Source organism: Colias philodice, chromosome 8 (assembly GCF_061535455.1).
Source record: "Colias philodice isolate Cphi_HAF_F1 chromosome 8, ilColPhil1 Martin Lab GWU primary, whole genome shotgun sequence".
NCBI lineage: Eukaryota > Metazoa > Arthropoda > Insecta > Lepidoptera > Pieridae > Colias > Colias philodice.
The window spans coordinates 6,978,949-7,000,155 of record NC_143093.1 but is presented as its reverse complement, the minus strand read 5'-3'; the positions used below and the strand labels follow the sequence as shown (position 1 = coordinate 7,000,155).

At 30.8% G+C, this 21,207-nt stretch overlaps 1 protein-coding gene across 1 annotated transcript in view; it reads right to left on the bottom strand.

The window, feature by feature from the left end:
• The window catches only part of LOC149486614 (uncharacterized), a 46,820-nt gene that overhangs the window by 8,402 nt on the left and 17,211 nt on the right, over nt 1-21,207 (bottom strand). Inside the window, exons 2-3 of the mRNA XM_089698316.1 lie at nt 2,137-2,303; nt 514-697 (exon numbers count right to left, since the gene is read on the bottom strand). Of these exons, the coding sequence (XP_089554442.1) occupies nt 514-697; nt 2,137-2,303 (351 nt within the window). The remainder of the gene's footprint in view (nt 1-513; nt 698-2,136; nt 2,304-21,207) is intronic.

The window sequence follows — 21,207 nt, the reverse complement described above, 5'->3', positions numbered from 1 at the left end:
ATGGCTTTTTAGTTTATTTGGAAATGGATGGCTTTTTAGTTTCAATTGGAAATTAAAATACGTATTCCACAGAGTTGGTTCAGTCAATTACAGATGAGAATATATTAATAAAGTATAGCAAATAGTATTCAACCGATTACAAAAAACCCGAAAACCAATTTGCAAATCGCACTATATCTGTATATCATATTTTGAGCCGATTTGCAAACGGGAACGAATTTCTCTCTTCAGAAGATTGGAAAGAATCACTATTATCGTAAATGCCACTGAATTTTGCTTGTGAATCGGTACATTGGGGGCCTGAAGGCATTCTCTACATCCCAATCGTGCAATTTTATACTTTTTGCTTTGCTTACAACGGCGATATTCGCATAACGGTATATGCTTTATGCTAGTGGATGTATATCGTTAACCAATTACGCCAAATGGCGTTGTAGCTAAACACGTATAGATGCGTAGTGCCCAAGTTTCGCCCGCATATCGTGACAACAAACTAAGACAAAGCAAACTAACCAACAACTGTCATGTGCTTAGTTTGTCGAGCGATCTGGAACTTGGGGCCTTCGGTCGATATTTCGCAGCTGTAGGCAGCTCTGGTGGCTACGGGCGGCGGCATCACTCGCACCATGCAGGAGTCCACTTGACACTCGCCGCCTTGCACCATGATGCCCGTGACGTTGAAAAGTCGGATCGGCGGCTGTTCACAAAAATACTTGATTAGTTTATTATCTGTATTAAGCGACTTCAAAGACAGGTTCTGTGTTCCATTAAAATGTAGGCCAATAATATGTAACTGTGCTAAGTTCATCTAAATTTATGAAGGGCATTAAAATTGATATTTAGATATACATCTGTCTTATGAAAATAACGCCTTGGAAATACATTATTCATCTATGTATGATTGATTTTAATATTTATTTTGTGAGCGTTCAGAATAAGCTATGATATCTTAGGCGTTATATTTATTTAAACAAGTAGCATTAATACGTTTCCATTATAAACACAAGTACATACAATTTTCGTAAAACATTCACCATTTACTTCACAGTAATTTACACACATTTACATAATAAAAGCTTTATGAAACAAGCTTTATTATAGCAAGCGTCAGTTTCTCGATGCATTATTTTGCATATATTATACCACTTCACCTTCGCTTAATAACATACATACGTGTTGATCACCTAAACAAGAGCTAACTAACGTATACTTGTATAAAATAATTAAATTCAACCATACTACTTCATATATTTCATAAAATATGAACGTTCTTCGAACCAGTGCTATAGAACGCGCATATTACAGTTCTGATAGCACTCTATTATTTTGCAGTATTTTAAATTTTGCACACATAGAGTTTAAATTTTTAATAGAAAGGTTCAAATACGTAGATACAATAGTTTTGTAGTGTTCGCTCTAAATTGATTCAATTTATAAGGATATCGGTTTTTAATTAATAATAATTGTAATACGTTTGAAAATAGATTTAAATCTCTTCAATAATATAGAAAAACAAGATCAAAACATTTCAACATGTACCAAGCAAGTCGAAACTTTTTTAATTACTCCTTTTCAAAGTTGTTTTAAATAAATTAACCTTTTCTTTTGACCGTATTCAATCTCTGACCAACCTTTTACACATGCGACTTTATAGCTAAAAACTTTCCGATACCAACAATATTTCAAATTACAAAAGCTTTTGATAGTTATTGTGTGATGTTACAATTGGAATTGTTATTATCTAATTGCTTCTGTAGGAATTTAATAACAAAATAACTTTCCATTTGAATGCGTTTGGGCTATCCTGATAAATGCAATGAACCTCTAACTCCAAGTAATAATAGGTAAAATATCCAATCGAATGTCGAGCTATCCTGCTAAATGCAATAGTCTCTCTACGTCTAATAATAAGCAAAATATACCATTGAAGTTCAGCTATCCTCCTTAATGCAACGACTTATATCTCCATTTAATAATAAGCAAAATATCCAATCGAAAGTCGAGCTAACCTGCTAAATGCAATAGACCACTCTCTATATGTAATAATAAGCAAAATATCCCATTGAAAGTTGATTTATCCTGCAAAATGCTGTAGACCTCTCTCTACATGTAGTTATAAGTATAATAGATACGTGCCTTTTGCGAAGGGTTATATCTGAATATCTCGTGCATGTCTCGGTACCATTTGACAGAGTGCAGCTTCTGGTCGTCCATCTGGAAGTGGCAGCTGAGCTCTGCGGCTCGCCGCGGGTCTGCGTACAGAGGGACCTTCAGCTGTGTAATCTTGTGTGCTGATGCTATTGCTGAAAACAAGCGTATATTATTCGAAATCTGCTCATAATTGTATTATTGAGTAAATGAGTCGTTGTATCTCTAAAATGTAATCTTTTAGGAGTAGGTACCGATAAGATATAATCGGAAAATACAATATTAGGAATATGATTTACCTCTCCAATCTACCTCCTATGTAATGGAGATACTTATTTTTGTCATCGCAAACTGCAGAAACTTTTAAATTATGAAGTTTAACATTCTAGTCGCAAAATTATAATATAGCAAATCGTAATACAGCGACTAAATTTGGACTTCAACATTACGACGCCATTGTTAGTCATACGAGCATAAAACCCTGTTAACTATTTACATTTGTTCATTGTAACAAGGTCTAAGGTAATAAACAAACATAAATTATTGTGTTAAACATTAGGAAATAGTTATATCTCCCTGAGTGACACGGGAGAAGTTAGGGTCATACTTCCACCTAAGGACATACTTTAAACAAACCTTAACTTCACTAAAGTTAGTAGTCCTTCCAATTCACGAGTGCCAACCTAACTTGTGTTTATGCATCGTCTCCATGCACACTGCATTAATGTAGCGACGCACACATTCACATATACACACACGCACACGCACACACATGCACATTGCACACACACACACACATAGTTATCCGCATGAGTATCAACCACTATAAATAAAGTAGATGTGCTAGTGAATTGTAGTATAAGTTAACGATAAGAATCGGTATCAAATTATGGATGAGACTATCTAATGTTATTTGGCAACGAATACAACCAAATTGAGTATTTGAATAAAAAAAAATTATTGATTTTTTTTATGTATTTCGAAACTTTATTATTAATAATATTGATATTTAATGCAAATAACTTCAAAAAAATTTTTTTCCGTTCATTATAAGCAATTAAAAATTGATGAAATTTAAGTTAGAATCACGTGACTAAAAACGCGCCATGACTGGTCACCACAGTGGTGACGTCATAATGTTATAGCTATTATTAACTGCAGTACATAGCGTTTACATACGATTTGTTAGTTGGTTCCGAATTAGTTAGTTACGAATAATATTCTTGATGTTGATATATTTATGATCACCGATTTTTGTCAGGAGTTGCCTTTGTAGTATTCGTACATAATGATACAAAACGATAACTTTTGAGGTTCGCCATTTTTAATATAAATTTAAATAATATAATTAACAATTAATATAATTAATATGTAATTTAATAATGACAACAAAATTAAATAGATCAAAACACTGTATTTATTATTAACACGCTTTTATTAGCTTCACCTGTATGTTTGTATGTAACCGACTCCTTTCGAAGTTTCGACTCGATTTTGACCCACTTAAAACCGACGGATTTTGTTCAAATTTTGAACACTTATCAAGATCCGATGACAATACAATAATATCATAAATTTATCCTGATAAGGATCGCCAGGATCAGCTTAAAACATATGTTTGTATGTAACCAATTCTCCTTTCGATTCGATTTAGACCCACTATAAACCGACGGATTTAATTTAAATTTTGTATACTTATAAAAACCCAGTAACAATACAATAATTTCATGAATTTATCTTTTTATCCTGTTTAGTTTTTCAAACTATATTTAATTTTCTATCAACTGCAATGAGTGAAAACTAACATTGTGACGTCACACGCGATCGGGTGACGCTTCGGGAGTTGTCGGCGTGTCTTCGGTACTGGATTCAAAGACTAATTTTTATTTTGAAATAACTTTTGAATTATTGCAAAAAAAATAAAAATAAAAACAGTTTTGTTATAAAACTAATATATAATCTTTCCATTTATCACAAAAAAAAAATTAATTCAAATACTCAATTCAGTTAGTATTTCTGATAGCTATACATACGTCTTTTTCTTTCTCTATTTTATGAATTTGTAAAATCATTGGCAGAAACAATAATAACTCCAAACCATATTTGGATGTATACGCATAATTCTAAGAAGACATATGGTAAAAATATACATGTACAATTAAATAAAAACACACGAACACAATATCCAACACAATACCTAAAAATACACGTCAAATTTTCCTTCTCTCGTGAAAGTCGGTTGAAAAAAGATAACCTATTTTCCATCTTTATACGAACAGAATAGTGGCATTACATTCTCTATGAAATATTTATACTGAGTCAGTAATCCTTTTCCCGGAGGTGATATAGATGTAAATATTTAAGTTTTCAATATTATGTATGTGTTTCTAACATGTTATTTTACATTTTTAATGATTTATTGTCAAATAAAATGTCGTCAGCCCTGCATACATGCATATAGGAGCTTTTGTGTTTTAATAAAAAGTTTTTTATGTCTATTGATACACCAAAATATTTATGAAATGAGAAACCTATGATAAAGCAATACAATGTAAAAAGTATCAGCACTTGTTAATATCCGTATTTCAGTTTTTGTATTCCTACTTAAACAATCGTATTCAGTACAAATTAATAAAAAAATAGTTACCTACCTACCTACACCTAGCTTAGCACAAAAAAACAACACGGTTTATTTAATTAATAAGCCAATGTATAAAGGTTCTTGATTATAAACTCCGACTCTATATGGAAATAAATTATACATCGAGAATTATACAAGATCAATTCAAAGCAGTATGCAGTCGTTTTTAATAGGAGCATCTGCTATTATATTGCATAATAAATCAGAATCTGTAGAGGCTAATAGGATTTTTAATTAAAGGACACAGTGTGAATCGGAAGAGACGATGAAAAACGTCTTTATATTATTTCCCGAGAAAAACTTGTGCCATCTGCAAACAAAACAATGAAATATCTAAATTAGTACCAAAAACAATAACCGTAAATGTCTCGAAGACAAAAGTTTTAAAGAAGCGTAATACCGAAGAAAATACGTAAAATACGAACACAAATATTTAATGAATGGAATAAAAGGGGATCGCGGGAAATCTTAAGCATATTTTAATATTTATTACGATTCGTAATTCTGTAACTATTGAGAGTGGACGTGTTAATTGTTGCAAATAAAATCACAACTCAATATACAAAGTATTCTGACCCATATAGTAATAACCATTTTGATCATTTTTCTATCGCCGTAATACATTAAATATATGAACGCATCACGGCGACAGCCTCCCGCTCCACTTCGAGTAAAGAAGAAGTCCGATATTTTTTGACTCGCTCTCTGCTACAACGGCCGTTTCTGCGTGTCACCGGTGAGTCGTTATCTCATGCCTATAACATCAACCATAGATTGTCAACCTTTTTCACGATGAATAACATAACATGCAAACGCTGCGACAATAAAGTCATAGAAGGTGCACATTGCTCCATTTGCCGTACACATTTCCATTATAACTGTGTCTCATTAACGGAAATCGGTTGGCGAAGACTTGGAGCCGACAGGCAAGCGTCGTGGACATGCTCGGAATGTAAACCTAAATTACACATAGCCTCCCCAAGACCTACTCCATCTGAAGATCTCGACACAGAGAAAGTCACGGAATCGTCGGTTGACCAGCCCGCCCTTGAAAGGATTGAAACGCTTTTACAAACTTTGGCACATCTACCGCAACAAGTGAATCAGTTACGCTCGGAGCTAGGTGACCTAAAAACAAGCATTGATTTTCAAAGAATCGAAGAGCTGAGTACAAAACTAGATAATATAGACTCTAAATTAATAATAATAGACAATTTGACAAAGGAAGTAGATACATTCAAATTAAAAATTGGAGTATGTGAAAATCGTATTATTAACCTAGAAAAAAATTTAGCATTGCGTGACGACTTAATAAAAGACCTGCAAAAAAAATCAAATACTATTGAAAAAGAACACAGATATTCACAGCAGCAATGTCGTTTCCTAAATATTGAAGTTGTTGGTGTGCCGGAAAAATCGAAAGAAGATCTTCCACAACTTCTACTACAAATTGCAACTTCAATAAATGTCAACATACAAAAAGACGACATCGAATTTATCACCAGGGTCCAGCCGCTTCACTCAAACCCCAATAAGCCAAGAAGAATCATAGCCAAACTAAAATCAAGGAATATTAAAAATAATATAATAGCCAACTTTCGCAAAGCAAATAAAAATAAGGGTTTAACATCTAGCGACCTCGGATTTGAAGGTAATTCATCAAAGATATTTATAAATGAACACTTAACAATTGCGAATAAAATTCTATTTAACAAATGTCGACTTCGTGCGAAAGATAATAACATCAAATATATATGGATAAAAAACTGTACCATTTATATGCGCATGAACGAAAAATCGCCCCCAATAGCTATAAGCACCGAAGAAGAATTAGAAAAATATTTATCAAAAAACTATTGATGTACTTAATTTTGCGTATTTGTAGTGTTCATTTTGTTATTTTATATTATTACTATATCAATGTAAAATCTCAAATTTGTATAATATTAATAATATTCTTGTATAACATACCGACACATCACACATACACATACATCATTTATAAACACATATATATTATAATATTACATTTAATTATATTGCAGATAATTTTCAATAAAAGGTTGCGAGCAGCTGCACTCCAATCACACATACCCGTTTCGCTTAACTTGCTTCGAGTCCTCAGCGTTTTAATTTCAATTCACCCTCATAACAACTTTATTTTTTTTTTTTTTTCTACTTGTGATTTCACTTTTATACATTCTTAAAAAATGAAATTTCTAAACATTTACTATCAGAACACTCGTGGACTCAGAACTAAATTATCAAACTTTTACAAAAATATCGAAGCGAACAATTATGATATCATAATTATAACTGAAACTTGGTTGTGTGAGGGAGTGTTAGACTCAGAAATATGTGATAGCCGTTACGACGTATTTAGGCATGATCGTAGACGTAATAATATGAAGGGAGGCGGAGTTATGATTTGTATAAAAAGATGTTATTCCGCATTTCTAACAAACGAGACCCACGTTGGTAACGTTGAATGTATTTGGATTACGATTCCTGGTCATGTTCTAAGTAGTACGCTATTAAATCAATATTCAAAAAACGCGGATATTCACGTGGGAGCAATATATATTCCACCGAATTCCAATGCGGCCAGTATATTGGTCGACTTCAACGAATCCTTCGTTAACTTCCATTCGAGGAGGCCGAATGACTCATTTTTATTAATCGGAGATTTTAATTTACCTTTTCTCGCGTGGACGCCTGACGGGCACTTGAATAAAAATAGTTCTAATACACTCTTGATGCGAACCGCCGACGATTTTATGAATTCTATGTATTTATCCGGACTCTCACAGTATAACTTCACTAATAATTGTTGCGGAAATATTCTTGACCTTGTTTTTTCAAATCTTTCATTAATTTGCGAACAATGCGACCCAGCGTTAGTGAATATCGATAAATTTCATCCCCCGTTACTTATAAACATCAAAAACTATAAAATAAAACCCCTTCGTAATAATCCACGGATCATAAAAAAATTTTTTAAAGCTAATTATATGTCAATTAACTCGGCACTCGGGAAGATTGAATGGCACCGAATTCTTACTAACGGGACCGTTGATGATGCAGTTAATGGTTTTTACAAAGAGCTTAACTCAATCATAGAAAAATACGTACCCTCTGCGCGGGTTTCAGGACGTTTTAAGTACCCTCAATGGTACACCCCATCATTAATTAATATCATTAAAGAAAAGTCTAAACTTCATAAAAATTGGAAAAAATTTAAAAACCCGAATGATTACGCAGCATTTGCTTTACTAAGAAATAGGATTAAAGTTTTACAAGAAGAATGTTTTAAAAATTATATTAATAGGTGCGAAAAAGATATAATTCATAATCCTAAAGAGTTTTGGAATTTTGTAAATAACAAACGCAAAAACAACAGCTTGCCATGTCGTATGGTATATAATGGAGTGACTTATTCTTGTGGTGCAGATATATGTAACGCTTTTAATAGCTTTTTCCAAAGCGTATTCATACGATCTTCTTCCTACGATCCCAAACCATACGCAGAGGAGCCCCATTCTAACGTAATTAATTCAATTAAAATTTCAGATAAACTGATAACAAATGCGGTTAAAAAACTAGATAGTAAAAAGGGCGCAGGCTTAGACGGGATTCCAGCTATATTTGTTAAAAAATGCGTAAACGGGCTTGCTGTTCCCTTAAAATTGATTTTTCAACGATCTTTGGATGAAGGTGTCTACCCCAAACAATGGAAAGATGCACGTGTAATCCCCATTTTTAAAAAAGGTTCAAAAAATGAAATTACTAACTACAGGGGTATATCAATTTTAAATATTTTCGGTAAAGTTATGGACAGTATAGTTAATGATTTTATGTATAGCTATTGTAAGCAATGTCTTCCTTCATCTCAGCATGGATTTTTTAAGTCTCGGAGTGTTAACACAAACCTTTCAGAATTGACTAACTATTTACTAACTAACATAAGTGACGGCGCTCAGATTGACGTTATTTATACCGATCTCGAAAAGGCTTTCGATAGAGTAGACCATAATGTTCTCGCCGGGAAACTAAATGCTGTAGGTATTAAGGGTAATCTTCATAGATGGGTAATATCTTATATTAGAAACCGTCGTCAGGCAGTAGTCATAGGAAGTCATAAATCTAACTTCATAAACGTCACCTCTGGAGTCCCACAAGGATCCCATATATCACCTTTACTCTTTAACATTTTCCTTTTCGATATAACACATTGTATTAAGAACTCAAATTGCTTACTGTATGCCGATGATAACAAAATTTTCCGTAAAGTATCTTGTACCGCCGATTGTAATCTACTCCAATCTGATCTAGATAATCTCGGAGAATATTTTAAAATTAATAACATCGGTGTAAACATTCAAAAATGCCAAACCATAAGCTTTTCTCGTAAACGTAACATTATTTTGTTCGAATATAGTATCAATAATCAGTTAATTAATAGAGCAACTTCAGTAAAGGATCTCGGCATCCTTCTGGACGATAAATGTTTCTTCGACGCCCATATTGAGTACATGTCCAGTAAAGCTTACAAATCCCTTGGTTTCATCCTAAGAACAAGTCAACCTTTTAAAAACCCTCAGTGTTTAAAAATGCTTTATCATAGTTACGTCAGAAGCATATTAGAATATGGAAGTATAATATGGCGACCATTTTTTAAAAAATATAAAGACAAAATTGAAAAAATACAAAAGATATTTATGAAGCATCTTAGTTTTAAAGCAAAACATAACTTTAAGGACTACAAAGAATCCTGCATTTTCTTTAAAATGAATACTCTCGAAGACAGACGTACTCTTTCAGATATTATGTTTCTTTATGATCTCCTAAACAACAAACTAGACTGCCCCCAATTAACAGAAAATATATATTTTAACACCCCTCTAACTCGAACACGTAATACTCCTTTATTCTTTATACCACGTACAAAAAATCAATATATGAAGAACTCACTCTTTAATCGCCTACCTTCGATATACAATCAAAAATTTTCTACTCTTGACATATTTAACTGCCCTCGCAATCGTTTTAAAACCAATGTAATTAAAATATTATCTAACGTACCTAACACATTTTAATCATGCACACACACACATATATACACACAATCATACCCAAACGCACGCACGCACTCACCCACACACACAACTCACCACTCTTTAATAAGTTACTGTTTTAAATATACATATAATTGATAATAATTGTAAAACTCGTAATTGGCGTATTGTATCATAGATATAAGTAGAGTAAGTCAAACTGTAAGCTGTGTAGTTTTCAAAATAAATAAATAAATAAATATCAGGACGCTTAAATACAAACACTATTTTATTAAACGCAATAACTTCATAACTGGAACATTTATTCTATTCCATTGTTATAAATCTCGCAAATACTGAGCAATAAGTATTTTTGTGCCCGCGCTTCATTATTTCGTTACAGATATTTCAAATTCGTTATTTTCTGCAATTTGATATTGTAGGTAAAATTATTTCATTTTACATTTAGTCGTCAAACATTTAATTTTTACAGATTTCAATGGAAAATTCAGATGTAAATAATATTTTAGCATCAATCCGAATCCTAACTCATGTGGATTGTTATATACGCTACCTAATTAAAAATTAACTTTGTTATAGCTAGTTAGATATGTGTTTTAATTATACACTTGTTTATAAATTATTATTATTAAACATTGAAGTAAAATTGATACCTAGTATGTTCTAATCTACACCTATGTTCATACTAAAATAAAACAAAAGCAATTCAGAAAATCGTATATAAAGAGGGCGTAACCCTTCTGTGTATCTATTTATCACAAGTCAAATCTGTAACTGAATATCGGCTATACATTAACGTTTGGCATCTTGTTCCATTGTTCGAATGTGGAGATTAACCTAACCCACTACATTGGGCCATCCTAGGAGAGCGCTTAGCCGTGAATAGGCTAATGATAATAGATGAAACATTGCATACAGTGGATTAGTCAAAATGCCCGACTGTTTACTGCAGACCCAGATAAGAGCTTATTGTAAGAATACGCAGTACTATAAACTACTATAGTCACGTAAATTATGCTTCTGATAGTATGAGGGTATGTAACGGACGTAATTGATGAATTATGATTCGTGGATCTCGATAAATTGAGGTGTAAAGTACAATATATTAACACGTTTCTAAGTTTCACTTCGTTTTTTAGATCAAAAAGACGTTACATTTACATATGTTTGTTATTCTTACATGCAAAACCACTAAACGAATTGAGATGAAATCTTTCGTTAAAAAATCGAACCGATTCTCTTTATTTAAACCTTTTTCATACTACCATTTGTATGTGAAGTTTGAAAAAATGTTAACGTCCGCGTCATACACATATTCCCTCGAGATCTGTTTGCGCCACTTGCTGTTTTTTTATGACTGACAACGTAATACAAAAACCATGTAGAAGTTTATGTACGGAAATTATAAATAAATAAATATTATAGGACATCATTACAATATGAAGTTATAATTATTATTAATAATTATAACTTAATTTCAATCAATAGAACTTTATTCATGTAATATAAACATAATAGTTACCCATATTAATGTTTCGTTTAAACCAAATGTACATTTTAAACAATGACATACCAAAAGACTAATCAAGGAGTTGCCGGAATCAATGCATAAATAAACCTTGTCTATTATGCTTCAACCTTCTCTACAATAGGTAATTATATCGTACATTACACACAGTCCTAAAATAATATAGAAGTAAAATTATAATTTAAATTGTGTACACAATTCACCTAATTACACGCCGTGATCCCGTGGCGGGGTTAATGATTTAATAAAATACCAAACTCATCTAGGCAATGTTAATTTAATTTTACAACTGTTTTTTACACGTGTTGTCGTTTTAATTACTATTTTAGGTTGAACTCGTAATTTTAAATGAATAGTAGAGCAATGTCAAACTTATTGTTTTTATTCAAAAGAGTTTTGACCAACACGAACGCCCTTAGTTAAAAATATATTCGACTGCAAACATCAGCCAAAAATGTTTTTGACTAAGGGCGTCGTTCAAAAATGTTTTAGACTGATTTTTGTAGTCAAAAGTACAATAGCAAGTATTATGTGTTATTTTGGCAAATATACTGCCAAGTATCACCAAAATACATTTTCGCGTGAAAGAATAACAAACTTATTTTCTTACAAATTTGCGTGTTTAAAATAATACAACATATAGATTTTAAAAGGTATTTATCATTATTCTAAGAGTAAATATTCAGGCATTTTTTTTTATTGAAATGGGTAATACTAATATTTTATGTATGTAGAGTAGTACAGTTTGTAGAGTTTACTTAAAATTGTACATAAAATAGGTTGATGTAAATAAACTTTGAATTAATTGGACGAGTAATGCAGAGCTCAAGAGAAAAATGGAGATACTCAAAGAAAATATTTTATTTCCAGCTGCTGTCCATTTTAACTTGAAATTTTTAATTATTTGTAATTTAATTAATTATTTTTCTTTATAGTGTTCTTTTTATACGTTTGTAAAATGTCAGACAGTAAACAATTATGTTTTTCTTCGAATACTTGAAGAGTGTTAATGAAGGAGTACAATAAATGAAAACGTTTCACAGAAAAATATTATATAAAAGAGACAAACACTTATCCTTCAAAGAAAACATAATAATATTTACATTACATTTATTTTATTCTTAGAATGGTAATAGTCAGAGTCGACTTTTCAATAACACTCAGGGCCGATTTTTCAATGCTTGGATAAAACTTATCTAATAAAGTATAACACGATAATATTAAAATGTCACGTAAACTGTCAAATACGGGCAATTGGAATACGTTTTTAAAATGGTAGTTTTATACATTATTCGATGAATAAGTTTTATCCAAGCATTGAAAAATCGGCCCTAAATAAATAAAGAATGCTAACATTCCCAATGTCACAATGATTCTTGTAATTAAACATGGATCTGAAACATTTATGTCACTTGTAGGAAAGTACGAGCGTAATGAATTTTCTGAAAAGCAATAAGCGAAGACAGCGGGACCGAAAAAAGCAAATCAACTTTAGGAGTAAAGTTTGATATTCCTTTTGCAAAATTAATTTTCACTATTTCAATGAAGGCTGTATTCCTTGTTTCGTTATTAGAATAAATACGTTTCAATTATCTTATTTTTGTTTATTCTTGCTTCTGTTTTTGTTTACTTTGCTTACTAAATTTAAATTATTTATATAAATATACCTCATAAAGATTGTTGTTGATCAATGCTACTAAAAGTGTAAGTACAAGAGTTACTCTGTTTCATACTTGTATAATTTGTTGCATAATTAGGCCGCACAAAAACTATTGAATCAATCCGGAACAAATAAAATATTATATGACATGATATGCATTTAAACTAGATGGTATTGTTACCGATTGATTGGCCATAAAAATAACCTATATTACTCGTATTAAATACATAATATATCAAATATATAAGAAGCGAGTTATTTACAAGTTGCAAATTATTTTTAAATCAATATTTCTGTGTAAAAGTTTAAATAATGTCATATCTTTAATCAAGTGTCATCAAACTCACAAATCATGTTCTGAATACACACAATAAAGGTAGTCAATATTTGTAGAGGTCGGTGGGGCTCGGTCTCTGCAAACATGACTAATTTGCCTAAACTACCCATTCGTTATTATACTGTGACCGTCTTAGATACTTGTGATTCATTACTTGTATTGTGAAAACTTTCACGTTATTACCATAGAAATCTAAATAACAAGACACGTTTACTTATTAGGTAATAATGGTTTGTAACGGTATATTTGTGTTATAGACTGAAAATTCAACACTAAATGGAGCTTATTCGGATAAATTATATATCTTATGCGACAACCCACTAAAATAACATAATTATGTATTTTAAAATTAATCAGTTTACAAAATATACCGTTATAGAGAAAGTAGTGATTTGATCAAACGTTTAACTAATAACTACATACTATTATCGCAAATAAAAAACTTATAAATATTTTCGATCGTGAAATAAAATACCTACCTATTATGTAAAGTGATTGATTTATTACTGAGTTCATGTTGGAGTTAATATTTGTAACGTTAATATAAACGAAACATAAAATTGATTTGATTCAATACTAAATTCTGGTTTCAGACTACAGACAATAGACTTAAAAGAAATAATACCTTCCCAGTTACATAAGATAGCTCTTAACAGCAGGAACCTATCTCTATTGTTCAGAATATTACATACTAAGAGCGAACATAGCGTTACGGATTATCTATTCATATTCGGATGTGCGCTAGATTGAATTAGTTGAAGAAGCAAATGGAGTAGCCTCGAAGGACATTGTCCGTCACTAAGTATGTAATTTGAGTGTAGGCGATATTGGACTGTGACAAGATAATAGCGTCGCGAGAAATGGGAGACGGTAATGTAAGAAAATGACTCGCTATATCTCAACCTAATGTGGGATAGTGACCTGCGATATTTGTTACGAAACCATACGTAAATATTAGTACATTTATTCTCTTAAACCGGCTACTCACGTACCTGCATTATGCGAATTAGACCCTTAATTGGCTCATGAATTGTGATGAGTATAGGCAAGCAGGGGCAATTTGGTGAAAGTGGTTCTCTAAAAATTGCTCCAACCACCGACCAACCAAGATTGTTTCAATATTGCCCCTGTACGTGAGTAGCCGGCCTTATACAACACATAATTTGCCCCGAAACTAAAGCATAGAGAAGCAATGACCGCACATGTTGAATGAATTTAAAAATGTTGGCGTAGATGTATTTTTAAACGCAATTCGAACGCTATATAAAATTTTAAAATGAATAGATGAAACCGGAAGCTCTGAACTTTTAAAACATGTTTATGGAATAAATTAAAAATAATAATCACTTTAAAAGGTTGTTGTGAGATTTTTCCGCTTTATACAGGAACTAGTTAATTACTGAAATTTCGTGCGAATTACGATCGAAAAAGTTTGGGCAATTATTATCTCACATTTTAGCAATGTGCGGGATGGATACTTTTCCATAAAGTATGCTACATTAAAATATATCTCTATCTATAAATTTCATAGACCTGAACTTTCAGTAGAATCATCAATAATTAAATCCTTTTTTTTTCGTACATAATGTAAATTTAAAATCACAAAGAATGACTTACTCATATATACTCATTTTGGAAACATTCTTATAAGACGCATCAAAACACACGTAAAGCTTTAAAATGTAAAGAAAATATTAATTTATATGAATGGACATTTCAGTACTTTGACCTAAACTCTAGTAAAATATTCCTTTCAAATAGTCTAAAGTCAATGACTTTCATCTTCTTTGATCTGAGGTATTTTATGAAAACTATAGGCGTACAGCTATTCAACAATAATGTATGGCGAAGAAATTGATATTGAAAATAAAATTCCTATTAGTTAGCAATTTTAATATAAGGCGACTATCATTTATTATACGATATTAAAATATTTTCAACTTTGTGCTAAACTAATAAGTAAATTAATAAATATCATATTATGATATTGAGACGTGCATGTTGTCATTGAAGAAAATTCATGTATAAAAGACGGTATGAGTATATAATTATATATATTTGTTTTATAATTCAGAACGAGGATTCTTTATATCATTTAGTAGGTATTAACAATTGAACTAGTGTTTACCAAAATTTACAATTTAAAGTGAAAACTATAATTATCATAAGTATTCATTGTACCTATTTGGTAGTATTCTTTCGAATGTGAGATACTTTTGAACTTGTAATTTAATAATATCTGTATAATTAGTTGTTTTTTAGGGTTATTACTTGAGATTTTGGAATAGATTACACATAGCGTAAAGGCTATATTTGTTTATTGTTATATTTGTTATTTGTTTTTCTAGTTTTGCAAATAAAATGTAAAGCTCTATGGAATGAAAGGCGTATTCATTTCAATTCAGTTGTCGAAATAAGCGAATTAAACAATAACATTGAGATTATAATATCCAGGTTGATCCACCAAAAAGGGTCGAGAGTTAATTAACCTTTGTGAACTAGCGTCAGGTTTTATGAAAAATCGCGGATTGGCAATTAAAAACAAAATTCGTCAAATATTTTATATGATATTGTTAATATTTTAATGTAGGTGTAAGGTGTATTTGAATATTTTTAATGGATTACACGTGAAAAAATGCTATTGGAAATTGGATGCTTGTAATAAAATTTGTTCCTATTTGGTTTTTAATGAATTATTTTCTGTGATTTTCTATTTGTAAATTTATTTTATTTTCGTTCACTCAAACAAACCTATAACTGTTCACTCTTAAATTTAGAAACAAATAAAATTATTAAGATCAATAATTGATTTTATTCTTACATTTATTATTCAATTTATTAGGCCAATAAGTAGGTCAATTCTATTCAAATGTAAATTGGATAAAATGTTTTGAAATCTTAACAAAAAAACTTAAGAAGAAGATATTGAAGATATATTATTGCAGTGAAATAAATAACAGTACGAGACTCAAAAATAATTATTGTTTAGCTAGAAAATAAGTGCTTATACAATGGCTTGAGGACAATAAACATAATATATTATGCTTGGATGAAACACAACTAATTCGAACTGAACAGTAATAACGGTATGGAATAATATTTCTTACATTATTTTTAGCAAAGAGAAACATTAATATGAGGTTAAGATATTCCTTGACGCTTAAGGCTGCAGTCTAGCAAAATTGCGTTTTCAACAAGTTATTTGACAATTTTTTCCCGGCTAATGAAATGATAAACTGAATTTTTTTTTCTTGTGTATCAATTAGTGTTATATACGCAATGCGCGTGAATTTTTTCACATTTATAAAGTTACTTTATGTTACCTTAATCAGGCCTTCAAGATAAGTCTCTTTCCCCCAAAGACATTTCGAGCTAAGTTTGTGCACTCACTACGTTGCAACCGATTACAATTTATACAATCTGATCAGCGCATTATTATCCTTATATAGTCGTTATTAAAAACTGCTGAATACAATTGCCGAAAAACTTATGATTTTCCTAATTAGAACGTTATAAATTCATTAAATTTCCCATTTTTTGCCTTACAAAATCTATTGATAAATACTGCTAAAAGTTATTTTTTCCATTAATTTATTCGAGTTGGTTGAAGACCAATGAGTATTAATCCTTTAAAAAATTTTTTTTTAGAATTTTGATAATTCTTTAAATATTAAAAAAATATTTAAAATAATTAGGAAAAATCCTAGCGAATTTCTTTAGTCGCGCTCCTTGGGCCGGAGCGTTCTGACGTGTGCTCTACGCTCGATTTTCCTTCATACCGAAGTGAAAGTTGCTCTACTTCATTAAATTTAATATTTTTGTTAATTGATTATTTTTATCTTAGTTTTGTGCAAATATTCGTATTTTTAAACATTTGATTTCGATATGGAAAATAAACGAAAAAAATACGCGTGTAACTACTAGAAAAAAAATTATCTTCGAACATAAAGTTAATGAAACCAAATGCAAAGGTGATTGGCAACAATTTCTTTATTTTACGGGGTGTCAGTAAAGGGATGTATATTTCTTTAAAACTAAAGTAAGCTCATAAATTTTCTTATAATATAATTTTTTTTGAAGTTCCAAAAATGTTTATTTTTCGTTTGAGAAATACGAAATATAATATAAACTTGTATTGAGAACTTGAACTTCCCAAGTTCATCCGGGGAAATCCCCATACGGGGAAAATGATTTGTTTACTCCAAAATTATATGCCGAGGTGTTTTAATTTTTTCTTCTAGTCATTTTCAACGTAGCGGCATGTTGTTTGATTATTTATTTTGTAACTTAAATACAGGATGTTGGTTTTATATTCTGATCTTACAGACGCGCTGACAAATTTAGTCCGCTATTTCTAGTTTAGTCCACCAACTCTTAGTACCAATATTAAAACGAATGGATTATCATCACATCATCAAAACTCAGATGTAATGGAAGATCACAATAACATAGAAAATAATTCAGTGGGTGTTGAGAACTAAATAAACACAAGTAACAGAGACGCGAAGAATAAAAAAAGAGGACGAAAACGATAATTCATTGATGCTTTCCCTTTTCGACGTATTGTTAGGGTACATCACCAAAAACAAAACTGATGATGAATTGCTGATTAAAAATGAAAAACAAATAATCGACAACAGTGGTGAAAATTTGCTGATCACAATGAAACATCCTTCAGTGGTAGCAGATTTACTCATTTAAAATGTATCGGTGAACAGCGTAAAGGAGAGGAGGACAGGAAAACATTATGAATGTGGAAGGTGGATTGTATACAGGGTGTAATCGTTAAGTATGTGCAGGCGATTATGACGTTATTATTGCAGGTATCAAAAAACTTAAAACTGATATCGAAATTACTTTACCTAATGAGCAAAATGACAATAATAACTTTTTAAAAGTATAACAAGAAATATCTAAAAAATTTACTTTATACACTCCCATATCAAAAAGGGAAAATGGGACTAGTAGCAGTTAAATGTCTAATTCCCGCAAAAGACATGAATGCGGAAGATGCGGTTAAAAATAAAAAAATTAATATTTGAAATACAATGCAAAAAATAACACTTTTGTCATAGATAAGAATCATGACTATTTTTTCCAAATTCAGGGACAACTAAACGTTGCAGAAGCAGAAGTCTGCTTATTTGCTGTTTGGACTGGAGTGAATCATTCGTCAAAAATAGAATATATAAAAAATTATGTAACGTTTAGGCAAAATAAAATGATGGACCATTATCAAGATTTTACATAAATTGCCTACTGTCAGAATTGATTGATTCGAGACTTCAGCATTCGATGCCCATCAAGGACCCATCCTATATCATTCAAGCGATTGAAAAAGATATAAATCCAGTGCAACCGATAAAGCATCAGAATGCTAGCAAAAGATTTATTAGGTTTATCAATATAAATCTATATATTATACATAATATAATAAATCTGTAGAAGACGCGAAGACCGACATCCGCGCGGACGGAGTCGCGGGCGGAAGCTAGTCAGAAATAAATATCTTTTGTTTTCATTTGCGTTTTTTTCTATTTTATTTTTTAACACAAACATTACATTTTTTTTATTATATACAAAATTTGTTTATCCGTTTTATTAGTTAAACTGAACAACTTTCACTAAGAAACTTAGGTCGAAAAAAATGTAAAGAGTTATGCATTTTGTATGGAAAGCTTATTTTTTTTTATATTTCGTCCAAATTTCTTTGTAAAAGTTGATCAGTTATATAAACATGAAGTTGAAGATATCAATAGAAAGTATTCGCAAATTTTGTGTACTGATAAAAAAAAAATCACCCGGTGTAATTTTCACGAAAATTGTTTCAAATTGTCATTTTTGGTACTTAAAACGAATATTAAATTATGCATACGAATGATTTAATTTTTAAAAATTAAGTGGAGCAACTTTCCCTTAGTACATTTGTATTATTTACATATAGGATGACAGGATGCATTTGTTTGCACTACTAGACCAAGCCCTTAAATCTAATTGTTCAATTCATAGTGTAAATTTTAAAGAAATACACTACTTACAGATATTTGCTTCAAAATGTTTTGCTTGTAAAAATGTTATTGGTATTCCAATTCCTTATTTTTATATAAAAAGTCTCTCAAATTTCCCGCGAGCTTTTGGCATTCTGGGTGTTTCATTGTTTTTTTAAATTAAAAAGGAAGTGCCACAACAAAATAGTTCCCACCTTTTATTTTCTATAAAAAAAATAAAGACTTAGGGACATATTAAATAGTTATTTAAAACTACAAAAAGTAAAATTTGTAATTAAAATTGATTTCAAAACAACTGTCAGTTTTTAAAAATATTTCGAAAATTGTAGATCAAGAGCCCACGACGGCCAGACATTCCTTTCTTTAATAAAGTTGAAAGTTAAACATATATAAAATTTAGCTTTTAAACTATAATGAAAGTTAGGTACAATTTTATACACCCTTACTACCTGTTTTCTGCCAAAGTAACCACAACCCAGACTTGATAATCGCTAGTCGTTCTTATCTGTAGACTGTATCGGAGACATATTATACAGAGAAACTTTCAACTTTATTAAAGAAAGGAATGTGTGGCCGTCGTGGGCTCTTGATCTATTGTAAAAATACATAAATTAAAACCTATGTTCTTTTTGATCCGTCATAACCTTTAACAATACAATACCGTATACAATCTTCCACATAAACATAAAATTATAAACAAACTACAAACACATACAGTTTGTAAAATGAGTCACGAAGAGTCTTCTATACAATAATCAAAGAGGGTCGCCGCAAAATTGGGGGCGTCATCGATAAACATCGTGCTTTACTGGTACCCTTTAAAATTGAACTAAGGATGCTACTTATATGTTTAGTTTGAATAAGCCCTGTAATAAATTATTAATAGAGTCTTTTAAAGGTGCTAGTTTGGTCGCATTGTAATTAAAAATGTATTGGTGACTTAAAGTCGCCCAACATAATATTTTACATTATTTACATTACAGCTTATAGAACGTAATTGAAAAAAAACGCAGTGGAAGTATTTTTATACACAAAACCAAAATTATTGTGTTCAAAACGCTTCTTAAATTATTTTTTCATTTATAAAAAATCAAAGTTTACTTTCAAGAAAATAAAAAAAACACATTGTAAAAACATTAATCAAAAGAAGAATAAATGATTTACCGATACAAATAATTATGTATTATCTTTTTAAAATTTTCGTAGCGTAACCTTCCCAAATATTGACCTTCTAAAATTAATATTGATACAGTAGAAAAAAAAATTTAACGTTTTTACAACATTTAAATTTGTGGCAATATTGATTGTGTTTACATAATGTGACGAAGTAAATAAGCCAATTTAAATTACGATTAAATCAGCGTTAACCCAAACTTAAAGCCACGTTAAACTTTCGGAGGCATTAAGCAGGTACATAATAAAATAGGGAAGTTAGACAAAGGTTTTGTGTTCTTAACAAAATCCCAAATTTCGGTAAAAGGTTCACTTAATGGCGACTATCACCTTACTTCTCACTTAAGGGAACATTAAATATAATTAAATTAACGTTTATTCCCAGCTCTGCGCTTTCTTTTATGGAAACCTCACATTATCTGATAATAGGAAAATATTGTGAAAAAGATACTCAGATATTTTAGTAAGGTTTATAATAATTACTTACCTCTATTAAGGGCCGATTTTTCAATGCTTGGATAAAACTTACCCGTCTAATAAAGTATTACACGATAATATTAAAATGTCACTTGAAAACTCTCAAATACGGGCGATCAGAATATATTTTTGTAATGGTTGTTTAATACGTTATTCGACG